The sequence below is a fragment of the Halictus rubicundus genome, chromosome 5 (assembly GCF_050948215.1).
Source record: "Halictus rubicundus isolate RS-2024b chromosome 5, iyHalRubi1_principal, whole genome shotgun sequence".
Taxonomy (NCBI): Eukaryota; Metazoa; Arthropoda; class Insecta; order Hymenoptera; family Halictidae; genus Halictus; species Halictus rubicundus.
Genome location: NC_135153.1, coordinates 14358102 through 14379431, shown reverse-complemented (window position 1 = coordinate 14379431; position 21330 = coordinate 14358102). Strand labels below are relative to the sequence as shown.

The window sequence follows — 21330 nt, the reverse complement described above, 5'->3', positions numbered from 1 at the left end:
GCGGATTAACCGCGAACGCAACCAAACGCATGAAATAATGGCCGCATGAATCGTAGCTTTCCAAGAGAAATGCGATTCCTTTCTTGGACGACAATAGAATATTTTCGAGTTGAACCGGCCCGAAGTTTACTCCCGCGCGGCCCTCTGAAAGGAGTAGCTTTTAAAGGGTGAAATTACAAAAATCTGCATGGATTATGAGGGGATTAGGTTACGCTAGAGAGAAATAATTCCCTGGGGAACGGGCGACGTGCACGCTCTCGAAGAGTTAAGCCAGCCCGAAAACAGGTAAGAAAGGATAAGCAGATCGCTGCCTTGGGGACACGTACGCCGGACAGTCTCCTCGGGGTGTTTACCCCTTAATAAGAGCGCTTAAACGGCGCTTTATGCAGAGAGAATGCCCCGGGACATTGGCGAGAATGTGATTTCGTTGCTTTGTGACGGAAATGGATTACAGGATCGAGCAAGAAGCGAAGACGATTTAATAAAATTTTCAACGATTCGGAATTAATTGCATTCCCGACCGCGTTCGGGATTTATCAAACGTGATTGAATACGAATTTTTACACTAAAAGGACCCGGCGCAAGAAATATCCGATATGTACGGCAATATTGAATTTCTTGAGACTAAAATGTGTGCTTCAATAAATTTATAGTAACGAAATGATGGAATTGTCTGATTGCAGGTAGAACAGGTCAGGGAACAGTCAGGCAAAAAGGTAAATAATAAATATCTCATTGCTTTGAACGATCCAGGAATGTCTAAAAAAATTCATGAATACAAGTAGCATAGATCGATGAATAGTCAGACAACATGACAATTCTAGGAATACAAGTAGTATAGAACAGTGAATAATCAGACCACAAGGAAAAATCTTTAATTTTTGTTATTAGGAACGAGTAATGAATGTCTAACAAAATCTCTGATAACCAAAGTAAATCGTAAATAATGGTCGATTTAAATGAACGTAAATAGAATAGGTCAACGAATGGTCATAATGTCGTATGAATATTAAACATGGATATCTCGAAAGTCTTCCTCTCTCGAACGACCGGGAAGAAATTAGAGAGAAAAAATGTGAAACAGTCTGCACCGAGCCGAAGTTCACGCCGCGAGGATTTGCGAGGGATTCAGGGCGAGATCGTTCAAAAGGGCTCCGGATATTCTGCCGTGGGATCGAGTTTTCTTCAGCTCGGGGCTAAACAAAGCGAGAAGTCGCTGGAAATAAGACCGCTACATTGTCGTCACCAGGGTCTATTCTTTTCTCGAGGAACGTTCTCCAAAGAAAGTGTTCCTTCATTACAACGGGACGAGGCGGGAATTGGAGCGAGTGTCCGCGAGTCTCGTCTCGTGTGTCGTCTCGCGAACGCGAGATGTTCGGGAATTAAAAGATTAGTCGGAATAAAGGAAACTGTAGACCTGGAACAGGAAAAATGTCCTGGAGCAATTATTCGCGAAGGGACACTGAAATAATATCCGCCGATTTTAACGGTAGAACTGTAGAGCACCAAAAATAAAGCTTCTAAAATATTTTGCAAAAGGTAATTGACGTTAATTTCCTTTTCAATATGAACGCTGAGGAATCAACTGATTCGATCATTTCTATAAATTCAGTAATGCTGAGACGAACACTTTGGTATTGATTATTTCGACTCATCTGACAGATCTATTAATAATACTAGGTTCACAGCGAGGTGAAAATGACTATTTTAAATTACTTTATAAAAATAATAAGGACGTGTTTATCCAAATTTTTAGCCACTCTTGTAATAATATATACCCAACGAAATTTCTTGAATAATTCCTCATGGATGCATATTTACGAGCTAAATAATCGTAAATTAAAAATATTACGAACCCAGTGTCGACTAGATTGGAAATTAGTGTTTTTTGTTAAAAAAAAGGGGGGTCACGCGGCTTCGCGAGGCTCATTGCGGGCAAATCAATCTACCCGTGTCTGATTATTGATCGACCCGTTCCACTCGCGCATCGATTCGGCTTCGAAACAAGTTCGGGCCGCTTGTATCGCGTTTCCGGCAGCGATGTCATCGTCATTAGCATATTAACTAATCGTTTTGTCATTTCGTTGCGCTTAAAGTCGCGCGAGTGCGAGCGAGCTGGCGCGAGAGCATCGCGATGATATTGGCCCCACTGTCGTGCCGGTTACAGTGGCCGAACACCAGCAAACTGATGCATAATGAGACACTTTGATAGCGTTTAATGGAATTCTGTATGAAGCGGCCGTCGCGGATGTTACGTTGTTTATAATATGCTCGGACGGCCGTGGAACGCGCGGCAATTAATCATCCTCGATTATCGAATGGCCCGCGAGAGGAAAAGCCAAGACATCGATCCCGCTAACGAGAAAATTCGTTTCATCTGAGCGATGTTCATCAGCTTTCACGAGTACATTATAAATCGTCATATTTAACACATTTAAAATTGTGGGACGAACTATTTTAATTCATCGGTAGACTGTGGATTTTATGCATTTATGACAAAAATGAGTACTAAAGTAAGTTATAAAATCATTTACGAACACCGATGTATTATTTCCAAGTTATAAAAATGGCTAAAGTAAGAATTAAATGTCTTTCCCGTCTCCTGCAATTTTTATTTAGCACAAAGATCCGCGCCAGAGAATTAGTTGCTCGATACCGACTACGATTTTGTCCCGCTATTGAATTAATAAACAACGATTGTCGTAAAGTGAATGCCAATGGATATTAATTTATCACTACTGAAATGAACTGTAGAGCGAGGTAAAAACTTCATTATCCAGTAGTTAGCAACTGTGATTAACAACGCTGATGACTTCTATGGACGAAATAGTGAAACATGACAAATTTATGCAACATTTAACGTGTTGAGAATATACGGGATGAGCCACCTAACAATTTTATGAGTAGTTTGCACGTCCAACAGAACAGCCGAAAATTAATGTTCCTTCGGAGAAATAATTTTGTGTCGCTGGATCGCTGAACAATCGCAGAGCGCGGTGTGCGCTGAATAGTTCGAGGATCGTTTTGTGATTTCACGATTCCAAAAACAGCGGGGAACAAGGATGCGATCCTAAGCGGAATCCGCCGCAAAACGTTGAGCTTTCCTTTGAAGTGCGGCGAGTCCAAAGGAAAAATACTGAGCGAGCTTAGTACGAATTCCTCCTCTCTCTCTCTCTCTCCCTCTCTCTCTCTCTCTCACTGTTTCTCCGTCAGTCTTTTTTTCGCGAGCCTCGGACCAACGCCGGAGGAAGAAAAGCAATCTTTCAAAGTGGGCGGAGAAAGTAAAAGGAAAGTGAGCGGCACGAGAGACAACACTCGACGAGGCAACCGTCTCGAACGATTTTTCAGCGTGTAATTACCCGAACGCCTTCGAAGCGGAGATGCTACGAGGAAAACCGTGTTGACGAGTACACAGACCGACAGACTGTAACGTTGACAAACATTCGAGGGGAAAGGGGGCACGGCGGCTGCGAAGAGGGTTGCGCGCCTGGCGCAAAGTTGTCGGGGTCGTGGGAGATCAGGTCAATGGGCTGATTATCTGTAACGTTGTTACGCCGTTATAGCGTCGTGCCCCCTTCAACCCCTTGCATCCCCCTGTCGGCCATCTACCACTAGCGCCGTGACAACGCGGACCAGCACCCCCTTCTATTGTAGGCGCACGGTTCGTTGCGTTTTCATATTGTTATGAGCCCATTTCCCGGCTGAAGGATACCCTGGAAATTACCTGGAAGCCGCTCGAATTCTTTCCTACAAAAGGGAGCTACTGAACATCCTGGTGAACGTTAATTATTCTCCATGAAATTTCTTCCAATTATTTCTCTCAGTTCGAATTGCTTGTCACCTGTCAAGCACAAAATAAGATAACAATTCCTTACTGGAAAACGGATCGATCCGGAAGTACAGTTGCACGGAAACCAGGAAAATGCTTCGTTCTACCTTCGGCGTTCTGGCCGTCGGTAAAGACTGCGGTGTCTTGGTAGTTCTCATAAAAAATCCAACTCACGAATTGCGCGGGGAACTCGAAGCCGGTGTAATCTAACGCCAAACATTTCCGAAATTCCAGGAGCCGTGGTCGCGGTTACGTATGCGTGCAACATGTCGAGAGGCTTGTGAAATGATCGGTAGAGAGAAATAGAGAAAGAGGAAGAGAAGGAGAGAAGGCGAGAGAGAGAGAGAGAGAGAGAGAGAGAGAAAGGGCAGAGGCGAAAGAACGACAGGCGAGAGACGAGTGAAAACAAAGACCGGAGAGAGGAATTGAAATTTCATTTCACATGCGATACGTACGGCTCTATCGTGTATCCAGGCCGCGTAGCGTCGGTCGCGACGTAACGAGTGCTTTGTGGCTGCGAGTAATAACGCCTGCTGGTCAAAAGCGGCACCAATTCCACGCCCCCAGTCAGCTCGTACACCTGCACATCCTCGTTGTACCGGTGGTGATGCCGCGGGTACTCCACCGGCGGCATAACCGGCCCGACACCTGCGAAACGAATTAATCTGTTAACCGAGCACACCGCGACAACCTTGCGACAATCAACGTGCCGCTCCCTGAACACAGCAGCCGCACGGATGTTGAAACTTTCAGGTGCGAGAGACTCGGCCTTGCGGACAAATTATAGCAATCCTTCGCTGGCACGATGTTTACTCCATCAGCAGTACCCATCCATTCAGCCGGGGAACCGTTAACCTTTAAACCAGTGATCACGAGCTAACTCCTCCGTTGTTCACTGCCCACACCCATCCTTTAGACTTGTCTTCTTCTTATCAGTAATTCAACGAACGATTCCTTCATTTTATTCGAAAGCATTTACAGTCCAGAATCCATAAGCGACTTTTGAGAGGATAATTTTGATGTGTTAATTTTGTTCTGAGAAATGTGACGAAGATGCTGGACAATCCCAGTCAAGCTTTCTAAGCTTTCCTAAAAATTATATTACTCATCAAACAAGTAGTAAATATCAATCATTTTTCATGGTGTGCGAGTGTTTTATTAATCATACAGGTAGCAAGGATCAATCGTTTTTCAGATAAGTGGTACGGGTATGGAAGTGATCGGACAAGTGGTAAAGATCAGCCACTTTTCAAACAAGTAGTACGAGCAAGTTGTTTGTCAGACAGGTAGTACGAGCCCCAGTAATTTATCCGACAAGTAGCACGGGTCCGTTGTTTGTCAGACAAGTAGTACAAGTCTTTCGTTTCTCAGACAATGAATGACTTTGCCTTCAGTCCCGAAACATCTGCTACAAAGATAACCGCAAAATGAGGCTGACATCATCTTGAACATCCAGGATCTTCAAGAGTCCGAGAGGCATTAGCGAAACAATTTCAAAATTCACCTTATCCATTTTTCCTGCTGACCAGCCAAGGATTGATGCTGATTCTAATTAATTAGGATGAATTTTTCTAAGCACCTGAAAGCTCCAGCAGGCCAGTGACCACGAAAGACTCAGATCATCTGAGTGAGGATCTGCGAGCATCTATCGCGAGTTTACCTGATGCCGCTTTGTCGTCGAAGAACCTGTTCATATCCGTGACGTCGATAGGATTAATATGCTTCCGATGCAGCCTCTCGATCGTTGCATCACTCGTCCATCCCTGTAACAGTGTACAATGTAACCGGACGCAACTGGTGGGAGAGGCGCGTAGTATGCTGGCTCGATTAGGCCGAGCGGAAGCTGTTAATAGAGCCGTTCCTTGGATTCGTGCTTCGTGATGACAGTGTCTTTCATATATGCACTATAATATCAACAACTGCTGCACATCGACTCGTTGAATAAACTGTATGTGTGCGATAATCGATCGCCAGCGACGAGTTGATTTGAATGGCCCAGCTGGCAAATTGAGAAGTCCTCCTTTGTTTAAGTAACGAGCAGAAGCAATGACAAACAAACATTGCTACATGTCGTTATTCGGAATATTATTTACATTATGAATTGTCTTCATATCGAATAGATTACAATACAATAAATTACAAATATACAGTTGTGAAGGCAATTATGGACAATTATCGTGAAGGAAGGCACCGATCGGTAACAGTCGTCGTCAGAGACATATTGTAATTTGTGCAATATGATCAAATTCTTCATGATGGTATAAATAATTGTCCCCAATTGCCATTGCAGAATCGAAACGTTCTAGGTCGGAAGAAATGTTTGGTGTTTGAGTTAAAGTATAGTTCCGAGTGCAAATGGAGCACCACAAGATAGCAGTTTCCGCGGTGCCTTCTGATCTCTGACAAAGCAAGCGGCAATGTTTGTAAAACTAACAACTGTATTAATCACTGACGACCAGATTATCGAAAGCTAATGAAGGATGCTACGGATCTATTGGAAATTGGACCCCCTATTAACCCGGACCAGTTAAATAGACAATACAGGCGTTGCGGCAAATCGGTAACGAGCAACCCATCGAAGACCAGGGCATTTATTACCGAGGACTCTAACGGAACCATGATGAGGCCACCGGCGGCCGATGAGTTGCGGCTCTGATCTCGACGAGGGCAGCTCAGTGTCACCCACGGGGCGTGATGAAACTGAAATTAGAGTTATATCTTGATCAGCAGTTACCGAGACCCTGCCGAAACTATCGTACGGTTCCATCAGTCTCGGGGTAATCTCCGGCAACGGTGAGAACGATCGAGATCCTCGAGAGCAACTCGGAGCTCGTCTGCCAGCCGAGCCGATGAAGATAACCGAACTGGAGGATAGATCGACGAAAGACTGCTATCTGTAGAGTGGGAGGGGAGGGGGGAGGGAGAGCAGAGGACAGTATACCAGGGGGCACCGTGGAAGAATTTATCAGCGGTTAATCAGTAATCACTTAGGTAGTCTGGACTCGAGTTAACACCCCGGCTGGGTTCATTCATCAACGTCGTTCTAGTTAGCTGGTTAGCCGGGTCCGGGGGGGCTTGCGGCTTATTATGAAGAAAAACAAGAAAACCATCCATAAATCCATCCGCCATAAATTCGTGTCTCGTATCGCTGTCAGTGAGAGAGAGAGAAAGGGCGAGGAGAGAGGACAACAACGATAACGAGGTGAGACGAAGCAGGATGCCCGAGCACCGAAAAGTCTGAAGAAGACCAATGTCTGGAGTACTCGCTAGCGGCCGTTACCGAGCAGCAAACTTCCCTGAAGTGGAACGCGGTAATAAATTTCAGTTTAAACTTTCCGGCCGCGGCTGCCGGCCGGGGAAGATCGTTCAATTACGCAGTAACGCGGCACGATTACGCGCTCGCCAGTCGAGGATGCTGCATCGGTTAATTAAAAATTAAGAATCGGCCGAGATCGTTCGAAGCCGGGGCGGCCGGAGCAAGGAGAAAACCCCCGAGGATCTCGCAGGTGACTGGCAACAAGAGATGATAACCCCCGTGACCCAGTTCGACTTTAATCAGAGCAACACAAAACACGAAACTCGATCGTGCTTTTCTTTGTACCCGGGGGGTGAAAATTAATTATCTGAAGATTTATTTAAATGAAATTAACGTTGGCCCTCTCGCGCTTTATATTCCGTACTCCGTTTGTCCCCTAGTATAAAGCTCAAAAAATATACAGGTCTTATGTTTATCAATTTTGTTCTCGTTAAGCGTTTGCAAGCTCAAGTTTCAGGATAGCTTTCACCCTCTGAATATAAACGATGAACGGCGTTTTATAAAAATTAGAGGAGGTCGATTCAACGATTGTCGTTCGCCTATCGATTGTTTTCTTAATTTTTTAAAGTCCAACAACGTCGTTAGGAGCATCGACTTCTACCTCTACTTTGACTTTCAAATTTTCACGTTTCGAGGCAAGGCTCCTTTTTAACCAACCAGGGAATAATTATTTTTAAGGATCTTTACGGTGAAGCTATTGTAGATTCTGTTTCAACTGGTCCGACTATCAACGCAGAAAAAATAAACGATTAAACAATTACATCTGGAACGAAATATCCCCAACAGGGAGTTCTATTTAAAGGGTTTAAGCTAATCAATATCCCAAAGTGATCACTTCAGTTTCCCTTTGACATTTGTTGAAAAGTCGTTTCAGGTGCGAAAATAAAGATCAGATGCTCGAGTCCTTTTCGCAGCTTCAACGTTATTTACCATCGCCCCCCGACAATCTCCGACTTGATGGAAAAACCTGCAGCCGTCTGTCTGTCGACACGGTCCGCGTCGCTGCGTTCGTTTCTACGATTAGCACTTTGAAGCAAGAAACGCCGACAGAGAGTCCTGATTAAATTTCATTCCTGAACGTTCTCGCCCCTGCCTTAATGGGCCGTGCGCTGAACATTAAATAAATGTTGCTCGTAACTCTACTTGAGAACACCAAGTCGTTGCACTTGAGTCTACAAACTCCTTTTGAAGCTAACCACATGAAATAGACATACGGCGGAAGACCTCTGCGAGAACCTTACACTGAATTCATGGACACAATTCCTTATCACTAGACGGCGGATCTTCTAACAAAACGGTAAAAGATTAAAAAGATGTAAAAACATTGTTATGTTTTCAATGTAAAAAAAAGCTATTAAGAGATGAAATAAATTTTTATTTAACCCTTGCTTCTCCCAATCGATGCAGAACATTTTCATTTTGCATAAAAGTCCACAGTCTACCTTATAAATTATTGACTATGTCCTTGAATACACAAGCCCATACTTGGAGTCCAATATATATTATTATATAAGAATCACTGCTCGTTGAATAATTTTTTCTGAAGTTCTACGAAGTGACATGAGTCGGCCACAGGTCAGACAAGTATTGTGTGCCATTACCTAATCTCCCCCAAGTACTAAGCCTCTGTCCCAGATTCCTGGGAATAAACTAACGTGTTTGAACATTCCTGAAGCATACAACGCAAAGACAGTGCTAAAGGGACAGTTGACATGATTGACATAATTGAGAACTTCCATGGAAGTCTGGGCATGATTCCAAAGAAGTGACGCAGCCTCTCAATGAACCATGATGATTCTCATGAGTCCCAAGAGTTGCCTAGGATTGTTTAAGCATGATCGGCGCAAACATACTCTAGATGCCAGGCAGACTAAACTGAACGAGCGAAGGACGCCAAGGCAGCAAGCTGGATCGTTCCACGATGATCGTACTTAACGCATCAGATAGTATGCGTACCAAAGACTCGAGGAATCGCACCCCCAGCAACTTCGGATCCCTCCAAGGAACTCCACCAGGACCGGGACGACCCCAGGGCCAGAGGGGCGCCAGCTAAGCACAGGGCGTCGTAGCATATTAAACAGTTTCTCCAAGGTTCGTTTGCTACTTCCGCGAAGCGACTGGGTGCTCAATATGCTGATGTGCGCTGTGTATACTAACACGCGGAGCACGCTCTCGAAAATAACCGGGGATGCGCCGATAAATATGTGATCTAGCTGACACAGTCTCTATTTCTATTTCTAGAACTTTGGGGATCGATAGATGAAAGGACGGCGGCATGAACGAGGCGATTTTGTTGTTAACTAACTCATGAATGACGAAGCTTCGAGCACATTTAACTCTCAATGAGGCAATCTTGTTTTCACGTCGCTGGTCGTGACATAGCTAGACCTGTACCACTTGTTTGATCAATGGTAAACTCGTACTACCTGTCTGCGAATTTTTGCATATTAATGGCATTTGTCATGAGACCATTTTGTTGTTGCTTAGCTCGCGTTATAATATCCTGTAACATAATTTACCCTGTCATGAATACACTTGTACTACTTGTTTGATCAATGGTTGACTCGTACTGCTTGTCTCATCATCGAAACGACTTTGTAGCGATTAACTTATCATTCAAAGTTTAATAAAACGGTGAAAAAAAAATCGTAAATCAATTTTTCAGAGACCGTTGCAAAGGGGACATTCAAATCTTCAAAACCTAGTTGACTTTATTCCAGAAAAAAATTTTTTAACGCCGGTAGAATTGTTTGAATTTGAAGAATTTTTAATTTCGCTTCTGTTGCCTCATAGATGGACTTGTACTACTTATTTCGTCGATGGTCAGACTCGTATCACTTGTCTGATCATTAATGAGGCTTCCACGCTTCTAGCTGAGTGGTCAGTTAGATTTAGTCGAATGAACGGATACTGGAAAGGGGTTTCTAGTTGAATTTTATTTTGCAACGATACAAGTACGTTACTTTAACGCACCGTTCTCCCTGTTTGAAGGAGAAATCGACTTTCCCGCTACGAATAGCTCGAAACTGTACGTGATCGGTGAGCGATACGTCCGCGGCCCGACCGGAAACAAGCCGAACACCCGACCATGTCGACGGTCCCACCCACTCTCGCTTTATCGACGTTATTGCCAGCAGAAAGATGTTTCGCGTTTCCCCTACAGCGAAAGTCCATTACGAAATGTCTCTTATACGCGGCAACGCGACGGCGAAAGTCGGTTCATTTCGGGCCATTCATAACGCAACTTTATCGTCGCGTTGACGAGCGGCCGACTAGGGGATCGATTAACTTTCCGACGAGAACGGATTTCTCGATCGCCCGGACATGTGTTTCAAAGAGTCGCTTTAGACAGCGAAATTCGCATCGGTGGTGTCACCAATGTCCAAATTAAATTTACTTGCATTAAAGTCTACAATTTTGTCTGTTCTCTTTGCTTTACTCGAAATTATTACTGGAAATCCTGTCTGATTTATTAGGACTCTTCATGAATTGAGTATGTTTATTGAAATGTTTGCTACCGTCGTAAAAATGTAGACCCTACCATTTGTAGCACCATTTTAAAATTTTCATGCATCAATTAGTACAATCTGTAGTAAACTCAAGTAAAATGCATTACAAAAGTGTGTAAAAATCAAATGTGACACAAGACGAGCAACCAGAGGGCGCATACACATGAAAGAATAAAAATAATCGTTACAGTGTAAGCTCAAGGATTCAGTACGCCCAGCATCGCCTTATTAAAACGTAGAAGCGATCGGATAAAAATTCGCTATCGGTTAAACGGTCATCGAACGTTACCGAAAGTAAAGATTTCTGCTCTATCGCAGTTCTCGAAAGAAATCCCTGACACGGCCATCAAACGCGAAACTTACGGCAGGATCGGCCGTCGAGTAAGTCGCGATAAAAGATCGGCAGATTCGCGAAACTTTCCCGAGACGGCGCGGCGGGGTAAGTAATCGATGCGAGTCCCGAGTCCGACGAAACAGATAAAGTTTCAATTAGAAAAGAAGTCTCCGGCGAGTAGATCCGGTCGGAATTGATTGGGCGGACCACTGGGAACGCCTAATCGAGAACTTACGCAACTTGGACGTCAAAATTAGCCAGTCGAATTACCGGCCGATTAAAGGATTATCATCGGAAGAATCACTTTGGAAGTTCGTTAACGGGCCTGGACACGGAATATCGACGCGTAAAGATCGATCCCCCGCGGTTAATACATATTCCATGAACGAGGAAAAGTTTCGTGTCGACCGGCCACGGTCGAGATGTTAATGAGAGTCGAGGTGACGACGATATCGTCGAATTTTATCGGCGAGGTAACCGGTAACGATTCCCCACGAGCTACTCGAACACCCTACGCCCTCTTTTGTCGCGATAAGCCCTGGATGCGTCGTCTTTGCCGTGTCACACACAAAATCCTATCGGCGCGTCATCTTCCCGGCTTGCTACATTTACACTCCTCTCCCCCCGCGAACTATCTCGTGGTAAGCTACAAAAGTATGAGACTAAGTGTCCCCCGTTATCGGGGGGACATGAACGAGATATCCGGCAAAAGATTAATGAAACTCCACCGCCTCCAGAATGGAGCAATGATTCGGTTAACCACTGAGCTGCGACGTCGTAAAACGATACGACATTGTTTTGTCAGCGGTTAAAGTTACAGCCAAGCAAGATTTTATGGATTTATTGCAGAAATAAATTCGTACGATTTAGAACTCCCCTCCTCAGAAAAATTAAAGGATCACCTCTAAGAACCCGAGAAATTGGGTCAACTTCAAATGATCATAACTCCGGCAAAAATTGTTGCATCGATATGGTTGAACAATCATTTTAAAGCTTAAAGTCTCTACTTTAAGATCCTTTTTCAAATGTTCAGCTACCTTGCTTTTTAACAAAGTTATAGCGTTATAATGAAGATATTGACAATTACAAAAAATTTTGACAACTTCCAGATAACATACGGGGAGAGATAATTTTTTTTTGTTAAATCGCGTTAGCATCATTTGAAAGCGCATGCTTTCCTGTGCAAGAAACCTGGTTGTCGAACATGGTGCGACATTTTTGTCCGAGTTATGCAACATTGAAGCAAAAAGGGTCTTTTTGACTATATTAACGAAGACAGGAAATGAATGTCAATATAATTCCTGTCTCTGGCAACTAATAAAGACGATTTTTATCGTGCATAAAAATCCGCAGTCTAATCATTAGACTTGCATTTCTTCTAAAACGAACCTCGTCTTGACTGGTACGTAATGTCCAATTATTTTTAGGTCTTCTCTTTTCGGGTGAAAATTCTTCATCAACTTTTTACAGGATAATAAAGTCTGTTGATAGGGATGATTATTATTGGATTCGTAGAATCACGACAAGGGATTCTCCAGCGAATCTTCGTCACGCGAGGTCTGTCGAGGTTAAGCCCGACGGAAGAGACTTGCGGGCAAAAGTTTTGCGAGTCGGTTACACAGGGAAAATATCGGGACAGATACCGTGTGAATTAGGAATGAGATATCGGCTCGTCCCCCGTGAGTAATGCCGCTTTCCAAGTTGATTCCGAGCGTAAAAGGATCGATGCCCGGCGAATTGCGATTCATGGAATCTTTTTAGAAGGAAGTTTCTTACGAGATCCAGCAAATCGATTTTACAACCATGGCCGGAAGTGCACGCGGTGAATACAAAGCATAAAAACGGTATAAAACAGAACGCGATACACACTGGCATTCGATGATCAAATTGCAGCTTGCGCAAAAACAAAGCACTCGATAGGAGCCGAATTACGAAATATAAAATTGTATAAAAATATAATACCCTAGGAAATTTTATATGAAGATTTTCTGGGTCATGAAAAATTGGGGTATTCTTTCGACGCTTTTAAATTGAACTTTAAGCAAGCTTTCATTTTGCATAAAGATCCGCAGCCAAACTACGCAATCAGGAATCTAAAATGGACATTTTGATCGTTCCTCGATGAAAAATTTCAGAATGTCGTTACCGGCCAGGTCTGAATTCCAGCCCCTTTATGCCGGTATTAATTTGATCGACGCACGCACGGGGCACTCTACTTTTATCGTCACGGTGCTGTCTTAAAATAAACAAACACCGGCCACTTCGAGGACGCCGAGCGGAGATGGTAATATCGGACTCGAGGTGGCACACAATCTTTTTGAACTTTGAATTGCAAATGGTCTCCAGAAACTAGCTCTCGAACCCACCGATCCCCGAGCCAATATACCGAGGGCAAACGTTTGCACGGTTATTATCGGCCGATAGTTGGAGGCTTCTTTACGACGATAACAGTCCTCGTAACTGCCAGGATAACAAGACCCGGAACGACATCCTTCCCCGCGAATTACACGCCGGCCTAATTCCGCGAGCAGCCTTCGATCCCGTTACCTGCAATGCCTGACGGGTTCTATTTGTGCACACCGCTATCGCATAATATTATTCCGTCGGGTGCCCGCGGCCTGAATTTCAGGTGGTACCTATGTAGCCACCTGACTTTTCACGGGAAACTGTGTCAACGCCGGGGAGAAAACGTCACAGGAACAACACGTACCATTCTTTTCCTGTGTACGCACCTCTGGGGACCGCTGCCGCGACAGTAAAAAGGTCCACCGCTACCTTATTCCACTCGCTCGCCAATCACAGTCTTGCCTATACAATCACTGTCTTCTGATTACTCGATGCGAAAGATTGAGCTTCGTGTACTTGGAAGTCTTTCTTGATCGTAGCGTGGTAGAAATTGAAGCTTTTACTACGTTTACAGCATACATCTACTACTGGTCAGACACGTACCAACGCTTTACCAATATATAGATAAAGTAGTATACACCTGCTATAAGTCGTACAAGGAGTACAGGTCAGACAAACGGAACAAATCCAATTCGATCACTGTTCGTGCAAGTAGTATAGGTCTATCACTTGCCAACAAGTAGCATAGGCCTATCACTTATCAAACAAGTAGCGTGGGTCTACCACTTATCAAACAAGTAGTATAGGTTTATGAATCGCGAAACAAGTGATGTATTGTGAATTTATCATTAATATAAGTAAAGTATTAATAGTCTTGGTTGGGACTATTACCGTCCAGATACATAGTCCAGGTCTCCTTCACCTCGAGCCAGTAGTATAAATAACCCATTGACCAAACAAATAGAATAAATACAAATCGATCAGAGTTCGCGCAAATACCACGTGTCCATCACTCGTCAAACAAGTAGTACAGCTCGAGCACCGACGAGACAAGCAATTCAGGTGTCCCAAAGCTCTGTTACAAAACGAAAACACCGCACACTCGAAGATACGAGCGCAGCGCGTCCCGTTTCAGATCGGAAAACAGCCAGTGGCGGTTTTAACGAAAAGAAGACAAACACGTATTTCGAACGGGTAGCAAAATATTTGTGAATGTCAATGAATTCGAAACAAGGATCGCTGCACAGGGAAAGACAGCGTGCTATTTCCTTGTAATCTCGAATGCAACGTTTACTTGCGGCGAAGCTGCGAGGGTAGCATCGTCGATTCCCCCGTCTGCTCGTGCAATAATAAAGCGGGGTGGTAATTATTGATCGAGTTCATATTTAAAGGGGCGAGATTTGTTACGTGAGGATTGAAAATCTGTAATTCCCGGGACTCCAGATTTTTTGCACAGAGTCGAAGAATCGGCTCCGAACACCATCGTAACACCATTGATTCCCCGCAGCAAGCCGTTGTAAAAGCTTTTCACCGTGAAAATCCCTGGTGAATTGTATCCGCGGCGAGCCCGAACAGGTCGGAATCAATCGACGAGAACTTTTTCGGGAGAAATGAATTAGTTAGGCGTAACCGTGCGATTAATCGAAATATAGCGCGATCGACCCACCCCGGTGGATCAGACTCGCGTGTTTTCAATTTTACGCCCGCCACCCACCGCCCAATAATGAATGAATAACATCCAATTTGCGAAGGAATGCTCGTGCCTTTGTCGCGGGCTTTTTTCCCCCGGGCGCAACAGCGTAGGCTGGACTTTTAATAGGCCACGGAACGAGCTCAAAGCTCTTGTAAAAAATGAAAAAAAAAAAGAAGAGCCGAACACACTCGTCCGACGTTTCGCGCTCGACATGGAAAAATTCGATCGTTCGATCTCCGCGAGGCTATCAAACGAGCTTTTAATGGAGAGGAAAAACAGATGAAGCAGCAGCCGCCCAATCGCTCTTTTCAACGATACACGATGATAGAAAAAATAAGGATCGCGATGCGTGTCTCGATGACAGAACACCCGATGAAAAGAACGTTCCTTGGTGGCGAGGTGAGCACAGACTCTCGATACTCTTGAGCGAATAACGTTCGATATGATGGGAAACGGTCGACGACAATGGACGGGACTGGGGAATCGTGCGGCGCAACCTGAATGCTACCTGGGCACAACGGAACCGTTGTTGTTCAGTGCGAGCAGCTGCAAGTCTTTGGACACTTGTGGCGTGTGTGTGGATGCTCGTTCGCATTTTCAACGACTGTAAGAATGAAAAAATTTAATTTTCTCGCTGAAAGATAGAGCTTCAAGTATGAGGAAGTCGATAAAATGGGGCTCGGTACGTCAAAAAGTAATCTAGGTTCTTCTTTTAATTCGAATGCGTAAGATAAGTAGTACGGGTTTGTTACTAGTCAGACAAGTAGTGCGAATATATCGATGGTCAGACCATATTTAATTTTCATAAAATTGGACACAGAAATGGGAATTTGCATAAAGATCCGCAGTCTATTCATCAGACACGTATTAGTTGTCTAGCATTGATCAGAAAAGTAGTACAGACCTACAATTTCGATAAGTGGTATAAGTCAATCATTGACCAAGTAAATAGAGTAAATCCTCATTTAAGACTGCTCGTGCAAGTGGTATACGTCAGACACTAGTCTAACAAGTGGTTCAGGCTTATGGTTCTACAGACATCTGTTGTCTGCAGCCTATAACTGCATGAAGATCCAAAGCCTGCTAGTAATGAGCTCTCTATTAAATTCCTTTAAGTGTCCAAATACTTGTGAACGATGCTACAGATGTCGAAACATGAAGGACATGCAGAAGAAAATGGAGTGAACGATGTCTGAGAGGTACGAAGATTTGGTTCGAGCATACCGCGCTACGAAGCTGGTTGTCCAAGGATGCTGGGGGTTCTGAATATTGTATAAATTGCTTGAAACATTACCTGGCCGAAATTCTGACACTTCGCTGGCTCCAGGGGCTCCAGCGGAACGTTCTTCTTTCTTAGGGTTGCTGCGCAAGGCGCTCCACCTCCCGGCTTACCCCACGGCGAATAATTCTCCAAGATTTGCTGGAGCTGTAACAAAAAGAAAACAAAGAAAAGAAGGAGATCTCCGTGGCTGGTTTCACGTGCATAAGCTTGATTTTTTCGCTGAACCGAAAAATATTATGCTTGCCGTAGAATCCGAGGGGATCCGAACGAAATTAATTCCGGCGCGAAGATCCCGCTCGGAAACCGCACCGAACTAATTCATTCGGTTCGCGAAAAATACGTTATAAAAATGACGGAGATGGAAACCGGGTAAAAACGGTTATGGTTCCGCTACTGTTCACTGTGTCTGACACGGCACGGATTGATCCTACTGCGCCGCTTATCGAGACTCTATTGTCCGGTCAGTTTTCTAGAGAGAACCGGTCCAAGACTCGACCCTCCTTCACCGAGGTACAACGGGACGTTAACTGTCCGAGGGAAAATCCGACCGCCCCGTTTTTTCGCTCTTTAGAACTCGAAATTCGTTACGGGATTTCTCGGGAAAAAGCATTATAAAACCGCGTACGGAGATTCGTACTCCGGCGCAGAAACCTGAAACAATTGATGCGCTCTCTGTGACTTTTGTCGTGCGATTTTGCTCCTGAAAGGACTGAATTTCGACGGAATTGTTCATTGTGTGCTGGGAAATTCAGTTTTGCGGCCAATTACAATGCACGATTTCTAATCCCCTGTGGCACGACTTCGTTTTCGGTCTGGAGAAATGGAGGTGACGTCAAAAGTGTATGAAACCGGGCCAAAGGGTGGGTTTAATTTCGTTCGATATGGATACAAATGTTGTGTAGAATAATGACGAGAAAATATCCTTCAGGACCATTGAATTTTTGTCTATCTTCTAACATTTTTAAACCTGCGCCTCGTAGACTAGATAAAAGATTATAAAAGGATAAAGATTGTGATTAATCGCAGAATTAAACTTTGCATTTGCGATTCGGTTGAACGTAGCAGCCGACGCCATAAACAAATGTCCCGGTTAGGGCGAGGTGGCGAAGCAATAAATGATGCAAATAATTGTTGCGTGACTCGAAAGTTGCACGGCATTACGCCAGCTCGGAATTGATTGATACCATAGCACTATTCGAATGAAATTACCGAATGCCAGGCCGGCCGGAGCAACATCTGAAATTCATGGAGCGTGCGTGGGCTTCCGTGTTCCATTAGTTAAATGAATTTTTCTCAGGGCGGCGAAAAATCTGGCGCGTCGGTCATACGTTTCGCAATTACCGTGAACTCGTCGCCATAATCTGCGCGGCGAGTGCTCCTGTTTATTATTATGTAAAAGACAGCCGCGCCGCTGCGGAGGCTTTGCGGCATGCTAATGCTCAAGTATCCTTAATCCGGTGTCGGGAGGTCGGTGTGATAAGTAATTCGGATGCACTTTACGGCCCCGGAATATTTTAATCTTTTATTGCGTCCCGCGGAACGGCCGTACACGTATGAATATCCTACCAGAAACTGTTCTCCCCCGCGAGGGAAAAAAGGCGAAGATAATACCCCCTGGTCCGGTCGCTGCCGCGTAAAATGGATATTTATAACCTTTTCGAGGCGGCGGCGGCGGCGGCAACGGCGGCGGCGAGTATAAAGCGGCACGGCCGCGAGCGGAACGGAATTAAAAAATTTAACGACGCCCTGATTAAAAAGGAACCCGATCCGGGCGAGAAATCGTTCCTCTTGTTTACCGCCCGTTCGTCTATTAGCTCGAGCTGTCGACAATTTTTCCACCAACCCCACCGAAACGAAGAGCAATTTTACGGGAAAGTAGTATGAGTCAAACACTGGTCAGACAGCAGACCGGCCAAAATATTACCACCTTTCACAATTTTCGACCGTTTTCGTGGTCTTCAGTACAATCTTCAGAATTAAACAGAATTTAATTACCCTAATGTTATCATGTAGTAATGCCATGAATGCATAAAAAATAATGCTATCATGTAGTGTGCCATGAATTCATAAAATTCGCAGTCTAGTGATTAGTCACACAAGCAATCCATCATTGTTCAAGCAAGTAGTAGGAGTCAGTCGGTGGTCAGGAAAGCAGTACGAGTCAGTAATTGATCAGACAAATATCATATACCAGACGAGTAATATAAATCAGTCATTGGTCCGAGGCAAATAGTATGTCTTCAATAACAACGGAAAAACCGATTCAATCAACCCTACAGCGTGCATCAGTATCTGATCGAACAAGTGGTACAAGTGAATGATTTGTCAGACGGCCAGCATCGAAATTAAAAGATGGAACGTTGCCCGGATTAAAAGGACGCTCTATCCAAGCGAAGAATCGTTCCTCTCATTTACCGTCGCGGTCTATTAGCTCGAGCAGCCGACAATTTTATCGCCAGAGACCCCGCGTCGCTCACCGCCACCGAAACAAAATGGATAGCAGTGCGCGCAACAACAACTACAACCGTCCAACGCCGCCATTAAACGGTGAAAACGCTTCCGCTCGTTAGCGAAATGTTTCTTACAGCGACGCAACAAAGCACACACGCGGTATTTACACCGACACTGTTAATGATACGGTACACACACAGAAACCGGGCTCGTGACGAGAACCGTTACGGAGGAACCTGCGTAAATACCGTGCAAGAAAACGGAATCCGGACTCGGGATGGGCTGAAGCACAGTCAATAGACGACGCTCTTCAATGAACAACCACCGCGGCTCTCGCAAGTTGTTTCTACCCTGTGAACTTGCGCGCCCTTGAAGAAGCTTTTAGAAGCTTAATTCTTGTGCTTCTTGCCCGGGAGAAAGAGTAGCAGATGCAGAGAGTGGTATCTTTACGGGGACTAGACGAAATTTCGATTCTTTTTTCCCTGAAAGTGGTGCTCTTCCCCGGCGAAATGCAGCTTGGTTTACAACGAAATTCGCGAAACTGTGGATTTCAAAGCCGAAAAGGTACACGAAACCATCTTCGCGATTTAAAACGTCTCACAAAATCTGTTGGATTTACGTCCGAGGATTTAGACGAAGGACGAAAAGAAAAGTATTAATGTGGATTCGCAAATTTTGGCTTCAAGAAGGTGGAAATTGTGTTCCTCTTACTTCCTGAAGAAGAAGGACAGGCTTACCCCGAAGCGGAATTTGTCTTTAACTGCAGAGATCTCTTTGCGTACATCCTTATCGTGAGGATCTACATACCCAAAAAGAAGTTCTGTATACAGTATGGAGTGACAAGAAGAATCGCGTAAGAGGAGAAATGTGTAGTCCGTCCGCAGAGAATGAATTCTAGGGAGAAGCACCAGCTTTCGTCGATTCGTTGGCTGAAACGTTCGAGTCGTCGGCGGAGAACCGCGCGATACCGGAGAGCAGGAGCGTTCGGAACGAGATTAGGAACGAGGTTTCGGTCGGCGGAAATCTCTTACACGCACTCGTAAATCGCCGGGTATGGGTACAGTTCCGACCGGAAGCGTCGTAAACGGGAAGATAGAGGGGGTTTGTAGGCGACACGGGGACGGCCGAGCCGATCTTTATCCGATCAGCGGGAATGATACCGGCGGAAATAAAGGTAAAGTGTGGTCAGCGGGGATCGCGGGGGAGTGGGGGGATGGCCGAGGGGTTTGGTGCTCGGGCGAGCACAACAGGCCCGTTTACGACGCATACTTCACGCTGTTCACGGTGCTTTTGACGTTCCAGCTCCTCCTTTCGTCGTTTCCAGAGCGCGGTCCCGTCCTGAACGGTCCTCCTTTCCCGCTCCTTTCTCGCGTCCTCCGCGACTTCCGGCACATACGTCGTCTCCGGGATTTCCTGTGCCATCTCGGTCCCGGTGTCTTCCTCTTAATAAAAGGACGAACAAATCACAGGCATGCTACGACGGCTCCGCTGCCCGGCACGAGGCCAGCCGGGAGTGAAGAGCGGGTACGTGGACCGGTACGTGAGCGGACCTTCTGAAAATCAAATGGATGTTGCGCGCTCAGAAGTGGCCGGGAAACGAACGAGCACGGTTCCGCCGCGCCGCGCCGACCCGCTTCGAGTGGACTCCTCGACCATTTCCGGTATTACCGAAATTCTGAAGAGGCCACCCACGCCGGCGGAAAGTGTTTCACACTCGGGCCGGGCCGGGCCGAGTCGGGCGACCGTGTGCGAATGATGTCGCGCTAACGAATTAAGGAGGTACTCCGGATTTTTTAGGTCGTTTCTGGGCGTATTTTTAGAAATTTTTTTCGGAAAAACTGTAAAACCCTTTGCGTTCGGACTTCGCACACGTGTTTATTGGTATTTGAAACACACGTGTGATTTTTTTCAATGGAAAATAATCATAATTACGAAGGTTATATGTTGGTTTGTAATGTTTTGGAAAACGTGAATCTACGGTTGACACGATTCTGATCTTTCTACTGACCGACAGCCGAAAAAAGTTGTTCAATTAATCAGCACGAATATAGTTATAAGTAAAACCAAAAGTTTTGGTTATTTACAAAACTATCGCTGCTCAGTTAAATTATTTCAATGTGAGTAGAACAAGTCGATCATTAGTCAGACAAGTAGTTTACGGATAAATGAACGATTATACAGACGAGTCATACAGGCCAGCCACAGGTCAAAGTAATTAGTACAAGTTTATCATTATGCAACAGGAGTTAAATAAAAATTGATTTCGACTCTTAATCACTTTGACAAACTGACGATATTACTATGATATTCTTAAATTCTTGTAATATTTCCACTGTTTTAAGTTTCGACTACTAATTGTTGTTACAAATGCATAAAATCCGCAGTTCAGACATTATTCTAGAGACTAGTAGTAGAAGTCAATCAAGAATCAGGAAAGTAGTAAAAGTCAGTAACTTATCGGTCTCTCAAAAATCATGAGAACTGTTGCCAATTGCCAAACGTCTTGAAAATGGCCGTCTTAAACAAGGGAGCCACGGATCGATCTTCGTATTAAAACAAGAAAAGCATTT

General features: G+C 44.7%; 1 protein-coding gene across 3 annotated transcripts in view; it reads right to left on the bottom strand.

The window, feature by feature from the left end:
• Positions 1-21330, bottom strand: part of LOC143354439 (uncharacterized) — a 29089-nt gene that overhangs the window by 5495 nt on the left and 2264 nt on the right. For 2 of the 3 annotated variants that reach the window (XM_076788520.1, XM_076788519.1), the window contains exons 2-6: positions 20030-20313; positions 16322-16453; positions 9102-9194; positions 5490-5592; positions 4285-4477 (exon numbers count right to left, since the gene is read on the bottom strand). In XM_076788520.1, the coding sequence (XP_076644635.1) occupies positions 4285-4477; positions 5490-5592; positions 9102-9194; positions 16322-16453; positions 20030-20182 (674 nt within the window). In that variant the 5' untranslated portion in view covers positions 20183-20313. The remainder of the gene's footprint in view (positions 1-4284; positions 4478-5489; positions 5593-9101; positions 9195-16321; positions 16454-20029; positions 20314-21330) is intronic. The other variant, XM_076788521.1, reaches the window with a different exon arrangement.